The sequence below is a fragment of the Theropithecus gelada genome, chromosome 15 (genome assembly GCF_003255815.1).
Source record: "Theropithecus gelada isolate Dixy chromosome 15, Tgel_1.0, whole genome shotgun sequence".
NCBI lineage: Eukaryota > Metazoa > Chordata > Mammalia > Primates > Cercopithecidae > Theropithecus > Theropithecus gelada.
In genome coordinates, this window is record NC_037683.1 from 65787373 (window position 1) to 65804979 (window position 17607).

At 33.0% G+C, this 17607-nt stretch overlaps 1 protein-coding gene across 2 annotated transcripts in view; it reads right to left on the reverse strand.

Annotated features, from left to right (window-relative positions):
• Positions 1-17607, reverse strand: part of CCDC171 (coiled-coil domain containing 171) — a 398142-nt gene that overhangs the window by 126492 nt on the left and 254043 nt on the right. For both annotated transcript variants that reach the window (XM_025359528.1, XM_025359526.1), the window contains 2 exons: positions 11773-11918; positions 9663-9717 (listed from right to left, as the gene is read on the reverse strand). In XM_025359528.1, coding sequence (XP_025215313.1) covers positions 9663-9717; positions 11773-11918 — 201 coding nt within the window. The remainder of the gene's footprint in view (positions 1-9662; positions 9718-11772; positions 11919-17607) is intronic.

The window sequence follows — 17607 nt, forward strand, 5'->3', positions numbered from 1 at the left end:
AGAGACTTAAATGTTAGACCTAATACCATAAAAATCCTAGAGGAAAACCTAGGTAGTACCATTCAGGACATAGGCATGGGCAAAGACTTCATGTCTAAAACACCAAAAGCAATGGCAGCAAAAGCCAAAATTGACAAATGGGATCTCTTGTAGTAGTTTTATAGTTGGAGGTGTTAGATTTAAGTCTTTAATCCATTGTGGTTTTATTTTTGTATATGACAAGAGATAAGGTTCTAGTTTCATTCTTCTGCATATGGATATTCAGTTTTCCCAACACCATTTATTGAAGAAATTATCTGTTCCCAAGTTTATGTTCTTAGCACCTTTGTTGAAAGTGAATTCACTGTAGGTGTGTGGATTTGTTTCCGGGCTCTGTATTCATTCCATTGGTCTATGTGTCTGTTTTTATGCCAGTACCATGCTGTTTTGGTTGCTGTAAATGCGGTAGTATAATATGAGGACAGGTAATAGGATTCCTCCAGTTTTGTTCTTTTTGCTCAGGATAGGTTTGGCTATTCTGGGTCTTTTGTGGTTCCATGTAAATTTTAGGATTATTTTTTCTATTTGCATAAAGAATGTTATTGGTATTTTTATAGGGATTGCATTGGATTTGTAAATTCCTTTGGGTAGTATGGATATTTTAACAATATTAATTCTTTTAATCCATGAACATGGAATATCTTTCCTTTTTTGTTTTGCACCCTTTTCCATTCTTTCCATCATTGTTTTATAGTTTTCATTGTGGAGATCATTAACTTATTTGGTTAAGTTAATTCCTAGGCATTTTATTTTATTTTATTTTATTTTATTTGTGGCTATGATAAATGGGATTACTTTTTTATTTTTTTTTCAGATTGTTTACTTTTGGCATATGGAAATGCTACTGAATTTTGAATGCTGATTTTGTATCCTGCAGCTTTAGTGAATTTGTTTATCGGTTCTAATAGTTTTTTGGTGGAGTTCCTAGGTTTTTCCAAATATAAGATAATATAATCTGCAAACAAAGATAATTTGACTTTTTCCTTTCTAATTTGGAGGCCCTTTATTTCTTTCTCTTGTTTGATTGCTCGAACTAGGACTTCCAGTACTGTGTCATGTAACAGTGGTGAAAGTAGGCATCCTTGCCATGTTCAGATCTTAGAGGAAAGGGTTTCAGTTTTTTCCTTATTCAGTATGATACTAGCTGTGGGTCTATCATATATGGCTTTTATTATGTTGATGTATGTTCCTTATATCCCCATTTTTTGAGGGTTTTTTAAAATCTTGAAGGGATGTTGAATTTTATCAAATGCTTCTTTCAGCATCAATTGAAATGATTATATGGTTTTTGTCCTTAATTCTGTTTATATGGTGTATCACATTTATTTGCATGTGTTGAACCATCCTCGTATCCCTGGGATAAATCCCACTTGGTCATGTTGAATGATCTTTTTAAATGTTGAATTTGGTTTGCTAATATTCTGTTGAGGATTTTTGCCTCAATATTCATAATAAATATTGGTCTGCAGTTTTCTTTTTTTGATGTGTCTTTGTCTGATTTTGGTAAGGTTTCCTTTTTATTACTGGTTTCTGGAAGTTTGATTATGACAAATGTTGGTGTGGTTTCTTTGTGTTTTTCCTACTGGAGGTTCATTGAACTTTATTTATTTGTTTTATTTTTAAATTTTAATTAATTTTTTATTTTCAACTTTTAAGTTTAGGGGTACATGTACACAATGTGCAGATTTGTTACCTACGTAAATGTGTGCCATGGTGGTTTGCTGTACAGATCATCCTATCACCCAGGTATTAAGCCCTGCCTCCATTAGCTGTCCTTCCTGATCCTCTCCCTCCTCCCAACCTGCACCCTCTGATAGATCACAGTATGTATTGTTCCCCACTGAGTGACCATGTATTCTTGTTTAGCTCCCACTTAAAAGTGAGAACATGTAGTATTTGGTTTTCTGTTCCTGTATTAGTTTGCTAAGGATAATGGCCTCCAGCTCCTTCCATGTCCCTGCAAAGGATGTGATCCCATTCCTTTTTTTGGCTGCATGGTATATTCCATGGTATATATGTTTGACATTTTCTTTATCCAGTCTGTCACTGATGGCCACTTAGGTTGCTTCCAAATCTTGGCTATTGTGAACAGAGCTGCGACAAATGTGGGAGTGCAGATATCTCTTTAATACACCGATTTCCCTTCTTTTGGGCATATACCCAGCAATGGGATTGCTGGATCATATGGTAGCTCTATTTTTAGTTTTTTGAGGTGCCTCCAAACTGTTCTCCATAGTGGTTGTACTAATTTACATTCCCACCAACAACGTACAAGGGTTCCTTTTTTTCCCTTGTACATCCATTTGTTACTCCCTGTCTTTTGGATAAAAGCCATTTTAACTGGAGTAAGATGATACCTCATTGCAGTTTTGATTTGCATTTCTCTGATGATCAGTGATTTTGAGCACCTTTTCAAATTTGTTTGCTATTTGTATGTCTTCTTTTAAAAAGTGACAATTTACATCTTTTGCCCATTTTAAAATCAGATTATTAAATTTTTTTCCTGTAGAGTTGTTTGAGTTCCTTGTATTTTCTGGTTATTAATCCCTTGTCAGATGGGTAGTTTACAAATATTTTCTCCCTTTCAGTGGGTTGTGTCTTCACTTTGTTGATTGTTTCTTTTGCTGTGCGGAAGCTTTTTAACTTGATGTGGTCCCATTTGTCTATTTTTTCTTTGGTTATCTGTGCTTGTGGGATATTACTTAAGAATTTTTTGCCCAAACCAATTTCCTAGAGAGTTTCCCCAGTGTTTTCTTGTAGTAGTTTTATTTTTTTTATTTTTATTTTTTTAAATTTATTTATTATTATTATACTGTAAGTTGTAGGGTACATGTGCATACCGTGCAGGTTTGTTACATATGTATACTTGTGCCTTGTTGGTGTCCTGCACCCATCAACTCATCATTTACATCAGGTATAACTCCCAATGCAATCCCTCCCCCCTCCCCCCTCCCCATGATAGGCCCCGGTGTGTGATGTTCCCCTTCCCGAGTCCAAGTGATCTCATTGTTCAGTTCCCACCTATGAGTGAGAACATGCGGTGTTTGGTTTTCTGTTCTTGTGATAGTTTGCTAAGAATGATGGATTCCAGCTGCATCCATGTCCCTACAAAGGACACAAACTCATCCTTTTTTATGGCTGCATAGTATTCCATGGTGTATATATGCCACATTTTCTTAATCCAATCTGTCACTGATGGACATTTGGGTTGATTCCAAGTCTTTGCTATTGTGAATAGTGCTGCAATAAACATACGTGTGCATGTGTCTTTATAGCAGCATAATTTATAATCCTTTGGGTATATACCCAGTAATGGGATGGCTGGGTCATATGGTACATCTAGTTCTAGATCCTTGAGGAATCGCCATACTGTTTTCCATAATGGTTGAACTAGTTTACAATCCCACCAACAGTGTAAAAGTGTTCCTATTTCTCCACATCCTCTCCAGCACCTGTTGTTTCCTGACTTTTTAATGATCGCCATTCTAACTGGTGTGAGATGGTATCTCATTGTGGTTTTGATTTGCATTTCTCTGATGGCCAGTGATGATGAGCATTTTTTCATGTGTCTGTTGGCTGTATGAATGTCTTCTTTTGAGAAATGTCTGTTCATATCCTTTGCCCACTTTTTGATGGGGTTGTTTGTTTTTTTCTTGTAAATTTGTTTGAGTTCTTTGTAGGTTCTGGATATTAGCCCTTTGTCAGATGAGTAGATTGCAAAAATGTTCTCCCATTCTGTAGGTTGCCTGTTCACTCTGATGGTAGTTTCTTTTGCTGTGCAGACCTAGGAATCCAACTTACAAGGGATGTAAAGGACCTCTTCAAGGAGAACTACAAACCACTGCTCAGTGAAATAAAAGAGGACACAAACAAATGGAAGAACATACCATGCTCATGGATAGGAAGAATCAATATCGTGAAAATGGCCATACTGCCCAAGGTTATTTATAGATTCAATGCCAACCCCATCAAGCTACCAATGAGTTTCTTCACAGAATTGGAAAAAACTGCTCTAAAGTTCATATGGAACCCAAAAAGAGCCCGCATCTCCAAGACAATCCTAAGTCAAAAGAACAAAGCTGGAGGCATCACGCTACCTGACTTCAAACTATACTACAAGCCTACAGTAACCAAAACAGCATGGTACTGGTACCAAAACAGAGATATAGACCAATGGAACAGAACAGAGTCCTCAGAAATAATACCACACATCTACAGCCATCTGATCTTTGACAAACCTGAGAGAAACAAGAAACGGGGAAAGGATTCCCTATTTAATAAATGGTGCTGGGAAAATTGGCTAGCCATAAGTAGAAAGCTGAAACTGGATCCTTTCCTTACTCCTTATACCAAAATTAATTCAAGATGGATTAGAGACTTAAATGTTAGACCTAATACCATAAAAATCCTAGAGGAAAATCTAGGTAGTACCATTCAGGACATAGGCATGGGCAAAGACTTCATGTCTAAAACACCAAAAGCAACGGCAGCAAAAGCCAAAATTGACAAATGGGATCTCATTAAACTAAAGAGCTTCTGCACAGCAAAAGAAACTACCATCAGAGTGAACAGGCAACCTACAGAATGGGAGAAAATTTTTGCAATCTACTCATCTGACAAAGGGCTAATATCCAGAACCTACAAAGAACTCCAACAAATTTACAAGAAAAAAACAAACAACCCCATCAAAAAGTGGGCAAAGGATATGAACAGACATTTCTCAAAAGAAGACATTCATACAGCCAACAGACACATGAAAAAATGCTCATCATCACTGGCCATCAGAGAAATGCAAATCAAAACCACAATGAGATACCATCTCACACCAGTTAGAATGGCGATCATTCAAAAGTCAGGAAACAACAGGTGCTGGAGAGGATGTGGAGAAATAGGAACACTTTTACACTGTTGGTGGGATTGTAAACTAGTTCAACCATTATGGAAAACAGTATGGCGATTCCTCAAGGATCTAGAACTAGATGTACCATATGACCCAGCCATCCCATTACTGGGTATATACTCAAAGGATTATAAATCATGCTGCTATAAAGACACATGCACACGTATGTTTATTGCGGCACTATTCAATAGCAAAGACTTGGAATCAACCCAAATGTCCATCAGTGACAGACTGGATTAAGAAAATGTGGCACATATACACCATGGAATACTATGCAGCCATAAAAAAGGATGAGTTTGTGTCCTTTGTAGGGACATGGATGCAGCTGGAAACCATCATTCTTAGCAAACTATCACAAGAACAGAAAACCAAACACCGCATGTTCTCACTCATAGGTGGGAACTGAACAATGAGATCACTTGGACTCGGGAAGGGGAACATCACACACCGGGGCCTATCATGTGGAGGGGGGAGGGGGGAGGGGGGAGGGATTGCATTGGGAGTTATACCTGATGTAAATGACGAGTTGATGGGTGCAGCACAGCAACATGACACAAGTATACATATGTAACAAACCTGCACGTTATGCACATGTACCCTAGAACTTAAAGTATAATAATAAAATAAAATAAAATAAAAAAATAAAAAAAGGAAAAAAAAATAAAAAAGAAAAAAAAAGAAAACACAGTCATCAAAACTCATGGTACTGATATGAAGAGAGACATACAATTCAATGGAATAGAATTTAGAGTCCAGAAATAAACCTATACATCTATAGTCAACTGATTTTCAAGAGGAATATGAATGATTCAACATGATCATTCAATGGGAAAAGAACAGTCTTTTCAACAAATAGTGCTGGAATAATGGGACTGCCATATAAAAGAATGAAGTTGGGCCTTTACATGATAGAATATATAAAATCAATTTTATATGGACTAAAGACCTAAATGTAAGAGCTAAAACTATACAATTCTTAGAATAAAACACAGGGGAAAGCTTCATGACTTTGCATTTGGACATGGATTCTTAGATATGCCAAACACACAAGCAGCAGCAAGAAAAAAAAAAATTAGATTTCATCAAATTGTAAAACTTCTGTTCACCAAAGGACACTATCTAAATATAAGGTAAAAAGACAACCTACATGATGGGAGAAAAAGTTTTCAAATCATATATATAACAAGATTCTAGTATCCAGAATATGCAAAGAACTCTTAAAACTCAACAACAAAAAGACAATCAACCTGATTTAAAAATGGGCAAAGGATGTGAGGAGACATTTCTCCAAAGAAGACAAATGATCAATAATCACATGAAAACATGTTCAACATTGTTAGTCATTAGGAAAATGCAAATCAAAAACCACAGTGAGATACTATATAATAGCCACTAGGATGGCCATTAACAAAAATTGAAACTAACAAGTGTGAGCAAGGATGTGGAAAAATTAGAATGCTTATCCACAATGGTGCAGATTTAAAATGGTGCAGTCACTGTGGAAAACAGTTTTGTGGTTCCTCAAAAAGTTATCAAAGTATTGTTATATGATTCAGCAGTTCCACTGCTAGCTACATACCTAAGAGAAGTGAAAACAGACCTTCAAACAAAAATTTTTACACAAAATTTCACAACAGCATTCACTATTCATAATAACCAAGAAGAGGAAACAATCCAGTGTCCATCAGCTGATGAATGCCTAAACAAAATGTGGTATAACTATACAATGGCATATTATTCAGCCATAAAAGGGAATGATGTATCAATAAATGCCACAACATGAATGACCTTTGAATAAATTATACTAAATGAAAGAAGCCAGACATCTAAAACCACATATTGTATTATTCCATTTACATGAAATGTCCAGAACAGGAAAATCCATAGAGACAGAAGGCAGGTGAGTGTTTGCCAGGATGTAGGGGAAAGGGATATAAGAAATAATTGCTTCTTGGGTACTGGGTTTCTTTTGGAGCGATGCATATGTTCCAGAATTAGCTGTGATGGGTGCACATACTGAAAGCCACTGAACTGTGCACTTTAAAATGGTTAAGCTGGAGAGTTTTTTCAAAACAAGTTCAACAGTTTTGGATTTTCCAAAAAAATAAAAAGCAGCCAAAATTTCAACTCAAGAGAGAAGGGTGTGTTTTTAAAAATGCAACTCATGAAAAGTTATGATGATTTTGTTTCTTCTTGTTCTTATGTTTCTTATCTCCAATACCTTGAAATTGGCCCACCCAAAACAGTGTATTATAAAATTAAGTTCTGACCTACATTAAAAATGGGCATAAAAATATATATCTAAATGAAATTAATATAAAACTTACATTTCTTTGGAAAAAAACTATGTTTTTTAACTGAAATGACTGACCTTCCTTATTAAATAGTTACCAGTCCCAAATGGAATTTTGAAAATAATATCTAACCAACTGTTCTGTGTAATACAGTTGTAGTATTTGAAAAGCTGAATGAAATGTGTTGCTTAAAAGCTAACAAGTATAAACCAAATGTAATTGTTTTTCCTAAAAACAAATATGTTCAGGTAAGTTCCTTAACATCCAAGAAAAGAAATGATGTCTGCAGGAAAACAAGTTCTTTCTTCTATTTGATTAGTGTCAGAAGTTACTATTAAAATTCAACTCAGTGGGTAAGACTTAGTTTTATTCTAGAATGAATGGTACCAACCTTGAAAACACATATGTTTAAAACAGTAAGAAATATAAATAGTCATACTATTTTACTATGCACAGTAAACTTTGCTAAAGAGTTTGGATGTATCCATATTGATTTTTACCATCCTGTGAAAGAGCCTGGACCCTCCTTCCACACTACTCTTTGTTTCATCAAAGACAGCAAAATGCCAATGGAAAGTCCAAGGCAGCCAGAAAAATAAACCTATTGAACTCCGGCATGAAGACAGGTGGGCGTGCATCTTCCTGAGACCTTCAGAGGACTCTCTGGGCCACCTCCTTATCACTCATTCATTCTCACTCATACCTCACAGAAAAGAGAATTATCTCCAATTATCTTTCCTAAGTTTTCACTTCAAGCTTGAAAAGTAATTGATAATTTTAAAACCACTATATTAATAGAATTTTCTAAAGACATAAATCAAAATAATTAACTACTAAATCTGAAGAGAGAAAAAGCCATAAAGCAAAAGTAAATCTACAATGGCTATAGACCAGCTTTACAGACCGCTTTCTTTCCGTATGACACAAAAATCAAAAGATGAACTACAACTGAAGAACTGTATGATTCTAATCATCCTGTTGCAATCAGTCTTTATCATATTTAAATGATATATTTTGCCATTTTCATAAGAAAAGAAGAAGGTACAACATTTACATTTCATGTTGGTGATGGTTTTTCCCTGATGTCAAAGTTCATTCCCCAAGTTAGCTGCTGTCTAACTTTTTTTTCCTCCAACTGGGATGATGAAAAAACCAACTGGATTTCAAAGTCAACATTAACTATATAAAAGGGTGTGCCATGTATATGACGTAATTGGCTTTTCTATCTACCAAGTTCAAAAAAAATACCAAAGATGTCTCTTTCACTGCAAATCTAAATTACAGATTTGTGGCACATATAAATTTAATGTGACTATATTTAAACTATACTGACTAGCTAAACTTTTTTAAATGGGAAGGGGGAGAAATCATAGTTTCAAAGAAGCTTAGGAAATAGCACTCAGATAATTTTTCTTTTCCAAAATACTTTTGTTGACATGAAATAATGCTGGTCACTTTCAAAATATAAAAGAATACAGGGGCCCGTTGTTTTTAAAATGTTAAAATGCATTAACTATTAGTTTGCTAATTTTTATTTAATATGCCCTTCAAAAAGTTAGTTTTAGGGTATTTTAAGTGACTTATAAAATGATATTATATAAAAAACTGATTTACAAGGTTATTCTAAATATGATTCATTCATAAACTCCATGTATCTTTAAAGTACTTAATGTTTGCATTTCCAATAATTTGCCTATCAGACAGTAGCAGAAACACATAAATAATGTTTCTCTGCTTTTGAATGATGAAATAATGAACATATCTTTCAGTGCAGAGTGGAGTGCTAACAAAACACATGGTCAGTAAATATATTATGTTTTTACAAATATCATAATACTTTTATTATGCTGTTCATCACTGCAAATTAACACTCAGAGTTTATCATACAGGAGTAATCAAATTTGAAAACAATAGAATATATTAAATAATTAAATTTCTACTTTAAGAATATATTCTTACAAGTAAGAAAGAAAATTTCAATTTGAATAACATTACTACCTAGTTTACATATATGAGTATTACTAAATAAAATACATGTTTCTCTCCATACATATATATATATATAGGACTGTTGGTTTAAGAGTGGTAAGAGGTTAGACAGTGTGGTCAAACATTTTATCATTATGAGACATATAAGAATCTTAATGACCTCTGCTTTGTTCAGCAAAGACCGCAAATAATTCCAAGTACAATTACACCAGTTTGGGGAAACCACTATTTTCATAGTCTTATTAAATATATAAAGTGAATTCTGAAAAAAGCATGCAATATAGCACTATGTAATGGAAATTTCCAGTCATCTGCATAGCATCTTTTTGTTAATTTATTTTTTTAAGTTACAAAATGAATTAAAGAACTTTGTGGCTAATAAAAATAATGACTAGGTGTCATGATACAAATTGAACAATATTAAAGAAAAATTACAGTACCTTGTGAAGCATATTTTCTATTGCTCTCATGTGATTTGCAACACATTCTTTGTCTCTAGAAAAAATAAAAGAAAGATTAAGTGTTAGTAAAACTCAAACCTTACTACAACTGTTACACATTTTAGTGTAAGTCACTAGTATTAAAAAATAAGGGTCTGATATCATTGTTCTCCTTTTATTTTTTTAATTTATTTTACCTTTTTAAATTTTGATTTTTAATTCATTGTCCTCCTTTTAAATGTACAAAAACTAACCATATTCACTGATATATTTCCACATTTAACGCATATCTTAAATTTTGTTGCCTGTCCTAAATCGGGGTAGGGGAGAGTAAAAAGGTAAAAAAGTGAAAAACAAAGAAAAAAAAATTACAATTACATTATTGATCATTTAAAATGTGCTGTAAATGGTAAAACTTCATTCTTCTATTTGTAATGAAAAAGACTTTAAAAATCTTAGTGATGGGGATATATAATAAATGACCATACTATGCAAAATAGTATTTTCCTTTCTACACAGTCTTTTTATGCTATAATAATTACACAGAAAACTCCTCCGTGACTTGTCTAGGAATATGCAAAGTTACTAGTTTCTCCTATCAGCCTAGTATATTGAATTTAGCCTTCATAATGAAATAAAAAGTTTGAATGAAAATACTGAAGATAAAAATCTAATTGTAAATTGAAATTGAAAACTGTAAATAATGTATTAGTTCTCCAGATTTCAAATTAGCTTTCTTTAGTTTTACAAAAACATGTGCCCATGGTCACAGATCATAGACATGTCAAAATACTGAATTAGCAGCCCTGTTTTGAAAATACAATTTGAATCTGGAGGTTTTATTAGCCTATTTTCATTCATCTCAGAATTTTCTCAGTGCTATAAGACTTACTGGAAATTACCTGGGCTAAGCCTCTCATTTGACATGATGAAACTGGGAGTGAACAATAACAAAAAAACTGATTCAGTCAAACTTATATTTTAAAAAATGACAAAAACATACACCTTATATGGTGGTGCATCATTATATTGCTTTACAATTTCCCAAAAACCTCTCAGTGGTTATTCAAATATGCCAATATTTTGGCCTTGTGTCAATTCATGTTTTCATTATGTTTGAGCAATGTCACAAACCCAGTGGCAAAGCTTATGAATATCTGAAGATTGCGGATTCCTCATTCAGTGATTTATACACATTCTGTAGTTTAAAGACTACATTCATATTTGATGATATTTTATGCTTAAAAGTTTCTCTCAAAAAATATTTAATAAACATATATTTTTGCAAGTAAAGAAATTCAGAATTCTAAAGTTAGAAAACACTGAGTTTATCAAAATTAGATGTTTCTTTATTCCTTGAAAATAGATTTTCTTTAAGCCACGCTGTTGCACAAAGAACTGTCTTAAAGTATTCCATGAAATTTGATATGAGGAACAAATAAAAACGCCCAAGAGAACTGTTCAATGTGAACTTCATAATGTATGTCAACTTGATTACCTGGTTTCAAAAAAAAAGGAAAGACATTTTCATCACATTTACATAGTGGTCTACTCTGAAAACTGTATGTTTTTCTACTTAAAATATTAGAATATACAGCTATAAAAATTAAATGAGTTTTCATGATCAATGTTTTATTGTATTTTTTAAATGCTATGATACATATGCTGATTGTATGCTAACATTTCTTTATGGAAATATTACTTGCAATATTAGTATATAATAATATATGCAGAGCAAACTTTCAGAGACAGTGAGGCAGAAGAGAATAGGAATGTATAACAGAAGATACTATGAAAAACTTATAAATAGAGTCTTACATTTCACATTAATAAAACATAGTTTCTAACACGTAACACTACAACGGAGCCCAAAATAAGCATAATTAGAGGTTTTATAGAAGCTTATACTTTTCTGAGGTTTCTCAATAAAATATACATTTAGTATGTTAAGAGTTTTTCTTTTTTGAGGATATATCAGAGAATTTCAAAGAAAGACAGCTGTACTTTTGTTTTCTAACACTGTATTATCCAGGGCTAAAACCCGGAGCATGAAAGTAAGAATTGATCTTTTGTCTGTTTTAAGTGATCTCCCCAAGGTCCAAATGCTCACTTGGCTGCCATGCGGAGGGCACTCTCTGCATCATGGATGTTCTCCTCTAGTCGACGCTTGTCCTGCTCCAGCTGGGTAAGATGTCTATTGAGCTGACGCAGAGATTGATCTTTTCTTCTCAGCTCCATCTTTGCCTCGGAGAGACTCTGCAAGCAGACAGAAAACAGAGTTACTTGTCAGCCCTGATAATTAACTTCAATTTATGCCATAGGCTATTAAACAAAGAAGAATACAGACTGACTGAGAAGTAGACTTGGGTCATTACACATCAAAGTTTAACAAATTTTCTGCAAAAATTTTATATACTTACTAATTAGAAATGATAGAACTGATAAGATTTTGGAAAATGTTTGGTTACAAAATACAGTGCCATTTTATTTTTTAAAATACTGCAAGGCAAATAAATTGTATTCTTACTAAAAATAATCTGATTATAAAAATCTCAAGTTGTACTTTCTTTTAATGATGAAAAAATAAAGTTTTCAGGGTGGAAAGCACATGAAATTTAGAGTCAATTTTATTCTAAATAGAACTAGAGTTAAGAACTATCATATGCCCAAACTATGCATGTGATTGAGAAAATGATAGACCAGGATATCTATAAGAAAATGGTAAACCCAAGATGAAACAGTACCACCACTGTCTTTATAAATACATAGTTAGGTGGCTACAGACATTTCAGCAAACAAACAAATTGGACTCCAAAATAAAATTCACTTGCTTCCCAGTAAATAACTCTTACATCAAGGATCGCAACACAAATAGGATCAACATGTTTTAACTAATAAAGTTATAAATAATACTTGCATTCAGAATTATTTGTGTTCTATAAATATTTTCTTAGTCACAGAAGTACAAAATCTGTTGATTTATATTTGCTATCTACTTTAATTTGAAATATTAGCGCAAAAATTTCAAGATGCAATTGCGCAACTTTATATTGCAGGCTTAGAATCAGAAGCTCACAATTGAGAGAAGTATTTTCTAGACCTCACTTAAAATTCTAGGATGCAAAATAGTACAGGGATCAGAGGATCACTTAACACTAAAAATCTTCTTACTGCTTTGCCTAAAAAATTTCTAGAGTAAGCTTATCAAACAGTTTTTGATTAAATTTGTTGGATGGTGAGCTAAATAATTGACTGCATACACATAATTTTTTCTTCTTGCTCAGTTTAGCCACACATTAACACCCACACTGTGCTTCAAAAACCTAGTAAAGAATAAACAAAAATGTTATAATTTCATGTGTAAAACTCTTCTAACAGTATTCTTTCAGTGCATTCACAAGGGTAGTATTAAAAAAATGAATAGTATAAAAACTTAAGCTGTGTACATGCTAAACCAATCAATTCCCTCTAACTGCTGGTGAATTGAAAGCCATCATCAGTCAAACCAGGTATTTTAAAACATTAAAAGTTTTAAAATTCACTTTTCAAATAGTCAAGTTACTGTCAAACAAATATAAATCAAAAAATTAAACAAATTATGACCACTTATGAGACATTGTATTTTGTTTTAAATCTTCACTATTAACAGATCTTCACACACGTTGCACCACAGAAATAGTCACTGATTCAAACTAACTTTAAAAACATGGCAAAGAATAAATTTTTAAAACCACACTAAACCTACTAATTTTGCGCCAATGCTAAGATAAATGCACTAAAGCATCATGCACTTTCTTTATTTAAAAAAGTAAAATCCTTTTGAGTTCCTTTTAAAGTCAGCATTTCTGACATCTTTCAAGTAACAAAAAAAACCAATTTTTCAAATATGAAGATCAAACTAATGGTCCACCACCAGTTATGGATAAAGCTTGAATTCTTCCAACAAAAACAATACACTTGTGCCAATCCATTCAAATTCTTCTGCTCAGTAACTCTTATGACTAGAGGTGCATATTTGTGAGGGGACTATCCAGCATTCAGTATATTATCTCTAACCTTATCCAGACTGAAGCTTGCTGATCCAATCTGAGGGAATCCATGACTTTGAAACCCACACTTGACTGTTCAACCATCCTATCATATCCTTTCAAAGAACATATAACTCATAACATTAGAATTTCTATTACATAGCTAAATCTTCTCGTTTCCATTCTTTCATTTTCATGTCTCAGGGGCAAACGACAGGAGTCACCAAACTCTTCTAAAGCTTACACTATTTCAAGGACATAGAAAAGAAACAAAAAGTGATATAAACAAAGTGATATAATTTACACTTCCTTGAGTATGAAAACAAAAAGATAATATAGTTTTTTGGAAAAAAAGATCATAACTTATAGAATTCTCATTTGAAAAGAGGAGAATGACATCATGAAATATATCAGTGGGCCCTAAGATTGATGGGGATGGGTATAAAACACCAAGACATAAACCACAATTCAAGAATATATCTTTTCCCTAATACCTAACCTTTTTTAAATAACAAAAACAGAATATTTAAAAATCCTAACACTGAGCTTTAAAGAAAAATACATTTGAGTACATATATATGTACATATCACATATATATTTACAAATATATATCCATATATCACATATAATTTTAAATTCAGCTTTTCTTTTCTCCTGTTCAGATTGATCTAATTAAAACCCATGATAAACTTTATGGACTCTAATATTTCCAACTGAATGACTGAAACCAAGAGGGTGCGCCTCTAGGCAGCAAGGCAACAATGATAAGCAGCAGGTTAGCCACTAATTTCTCAACCAGGGTAGATTGTGAAAGTGTGATGTTCTGATATCCAAGAAACTGTTCAGGAGAGAATAGGATAAATCAAGTTTAATAACTCTGCTCCTAATTGTTCCCCCAATGCTCAACTCTAATTACTTGGAGAACTCTCCTGACTGTCACCTGATATTAAGTTGTTGGAGGCTGAGCCTGGAACAGCGAGATAATCAATAAACATTTAGTGGGGAGAAGAATGAAGATCCTGTTAAGCAGTGGGAACCTGCAGCACCCAAAGCCCTTCTGCTCATGAGAAAACCTATGGGACAGCCATAGTGATTGCAAAGCAATAATCCAAAGCACTGTTTTTAGGCCTTGAGGCCTTTAAGCAACAGTACATTTGAGGAAAAAAGGTTAACACGGTCACCCTAATTACAGCCCACTTTCACATACTTCATATATAAGTGAAGACAAGCCAATTAGGTAGAAAGGAAGATAAGGGAAGTTTTATTTGTATACTAATTAAACCCCTGATGAAATTAAAGGAAAAACATACAGCTCTGTAATTGTGTCTGAGAAAGGTCACTTCAGGTTCAGTTATCAGAACAGCACAGCCTTGAGATATTTCACTTAATCCACAATACAGCCCTCATTTTGTACTCAGGTCTTAATATTTACCAAGAAAAAAAATTCAAAGCCTGATATGAATTTATCTTTAAACAGTGTTGTGAACAATTTTAGCTGTTAGAAAGTTAAGGCTAGATATGATAACAAGAGTCTTTTAAAGAGCAGAAAAAAATATTCTACCTACACAAGAACCAATGTCAAAATATTATTTATCAAAGATTTCCAGTTTTCATTTTAAATCCAAAATGTTTTAAAGTGAATTTTTACAATGGTATTCCAAAATGACTGTATTTCAAAAGCTATTATATAATATCTTTATTGCATTTCTTTTTAGATAATGATGTCATTGCTTACCTTCATTTTCTCTGTTAAGGAAAAAAAACAATGCTTTCACTTAACTACTCCTATAAGAAAATACTAACATTTTATTGTTTCCCGAAATGATCATGAAAAGTTATTTACTATTAATAAAAGCTGGCAAGAAAAGTATGGATACAAAGGAAGTAGTCAAGTATAGGAAAAGCTTAGGAATAGAATACATGGTAGATGTGAAAATTAAATGACCCACACATTTTTTAAATGTATTTTTTCTTATCCATAGTTTCCGAAGTTTCTATAATAAGCATGTGTTACTATTGAATAACAGCAAAAATTATTTTAAGTCAAACATAATTTTATATTTCTAAAGCTTCAAATGTTTATTAAGGTAATAGTTTTAATTAATTATAAAATAAATTGAAATTCTATTACTTCACACCTATGAAAACATTTTGTGCAATGAAAATTTTTTAAAATAACAGCTTTATTGAGATATAATCCACATACTAAACAATTCACTCTTTTAAAGTGCACAATTCAGCACGTATTCATAGAGTTGTATAACTATCACCAATGGAGGTCTTTTTTAAAGTAAAATTCTTTAGAAAAAAAAAAAAAACCTTATCAAAACAATGTGGCTATCTAAATACAGTCTCTCTCATTGTTTCAGCAAACTCTAGTTGAAAACTGCATAAGAGATACAAAGTGTATCATTCTGTTTAGAAATGGTTTTTGAAATAAAAAATTTATGAAATGAATTCCCTCAATTGGAATATTTAATTAATAAATGTGGTACAGTACAAACATTAAAGTTATCTTAAAGAGTATGCATATCTCTTCAACTAAGATTTCTGGATGCCAAGCGAATCATCCAACATAGTTCTTTCTCATAAGGGTACAGTATAGCAGTGCTTTAGACCATTAGGCCGCTAGGAAGACCAAGCCCCAGGGGATATTGCTTTTATAGATTTTCTTTTGTCTAATGGGAAATATCTATGGATCTACATTCCTACACACTAAAAGCTAATGGCTTATTCAATTTGGTATAAAAAGTTAGTCATACAAAATGAAAGGAAAGACAACAACACAAGTGTTATAAGAACTAGGCTACATTTCCTGAGTCAGGGGAAAAAATAGAATATTTAAAGAAAAATAAACTTATTGCTGTCTGACTGTTTCTTTAAATAAACATCTCTAGATTACAATACATTTAGTTAAAAAGCTTAGTAAAATTAATGTTTAAAAAGGAAATAAGGCTATTTTCAGCCCTACTGTTACAATAACTAAAAAATTACATTAAAATAATTAATTACATAATTGCTAGGTGGATCAAACTGTACAGGTTGTCACAGAAACTATAAACATAAAATGATATAACACCCAAATTTACAAAAGGGCTGGGTAAGCAAGTTAGGAATGAAACTAAAGAATAATATATTTTATAATAAAGACCGAAAATCTGTAAGATAAAACAATTAGGGCCGGGCACGGTGGCTCATGCCTGTAATCCCAGCACTTTGGGAGGCTGAGGCAGGCAGATCACGAGGTCGGGAGATCGAGACCATCCTAGCTAACACGGTGAAATCCCGTCTCTACTAAAAATACAAAAAAAAAATTAGCCAGGTGTGGTGGCAGGCACCTGTAGTCCCAGCTACTCTGGAGGCTAAGGCAGGAGAATGGTGTGAACCTGGGAGGTAGCGGAGCTTGCAGTGAGCAGAGATTGCGCCACTGCACTCCAGCCTGGGCGACAGAGTGGGACTCCATCTCAAATAAAAAAAGAAAAAAACCACAAAAAATTAGATAATTTACAATAAAAATACAATAATAAAAGATGTTGGTATATAGTACAGTTTATATTTGAATAAATTTCGATCTTCGTATCCTATATTTTATATGAGGAATTTAACTACAAAGTTATGTAATTTAAAGTAATCTTCCTTAGGGATACTATCTTTTATTGTTTTCTAGTAATACCTACACATAACGTAGGTGACATATTAATAAACTGAAGCGGAAGCTCAAATAACTTACCCACTTTCAGGGTTAAATAAATGGCAGTCCTAGTTAGAACTCACATGTCTAGTAAGACAACAGATGTGAAGGTATCCTATAAACAGTAAAGGACTACACAAATGTAAAAGGCATGGTTAATATAATAATCACACTTCTACATGTAATGTCATTACAGAGCGTTCTTTAAATCTCCACCTATATATG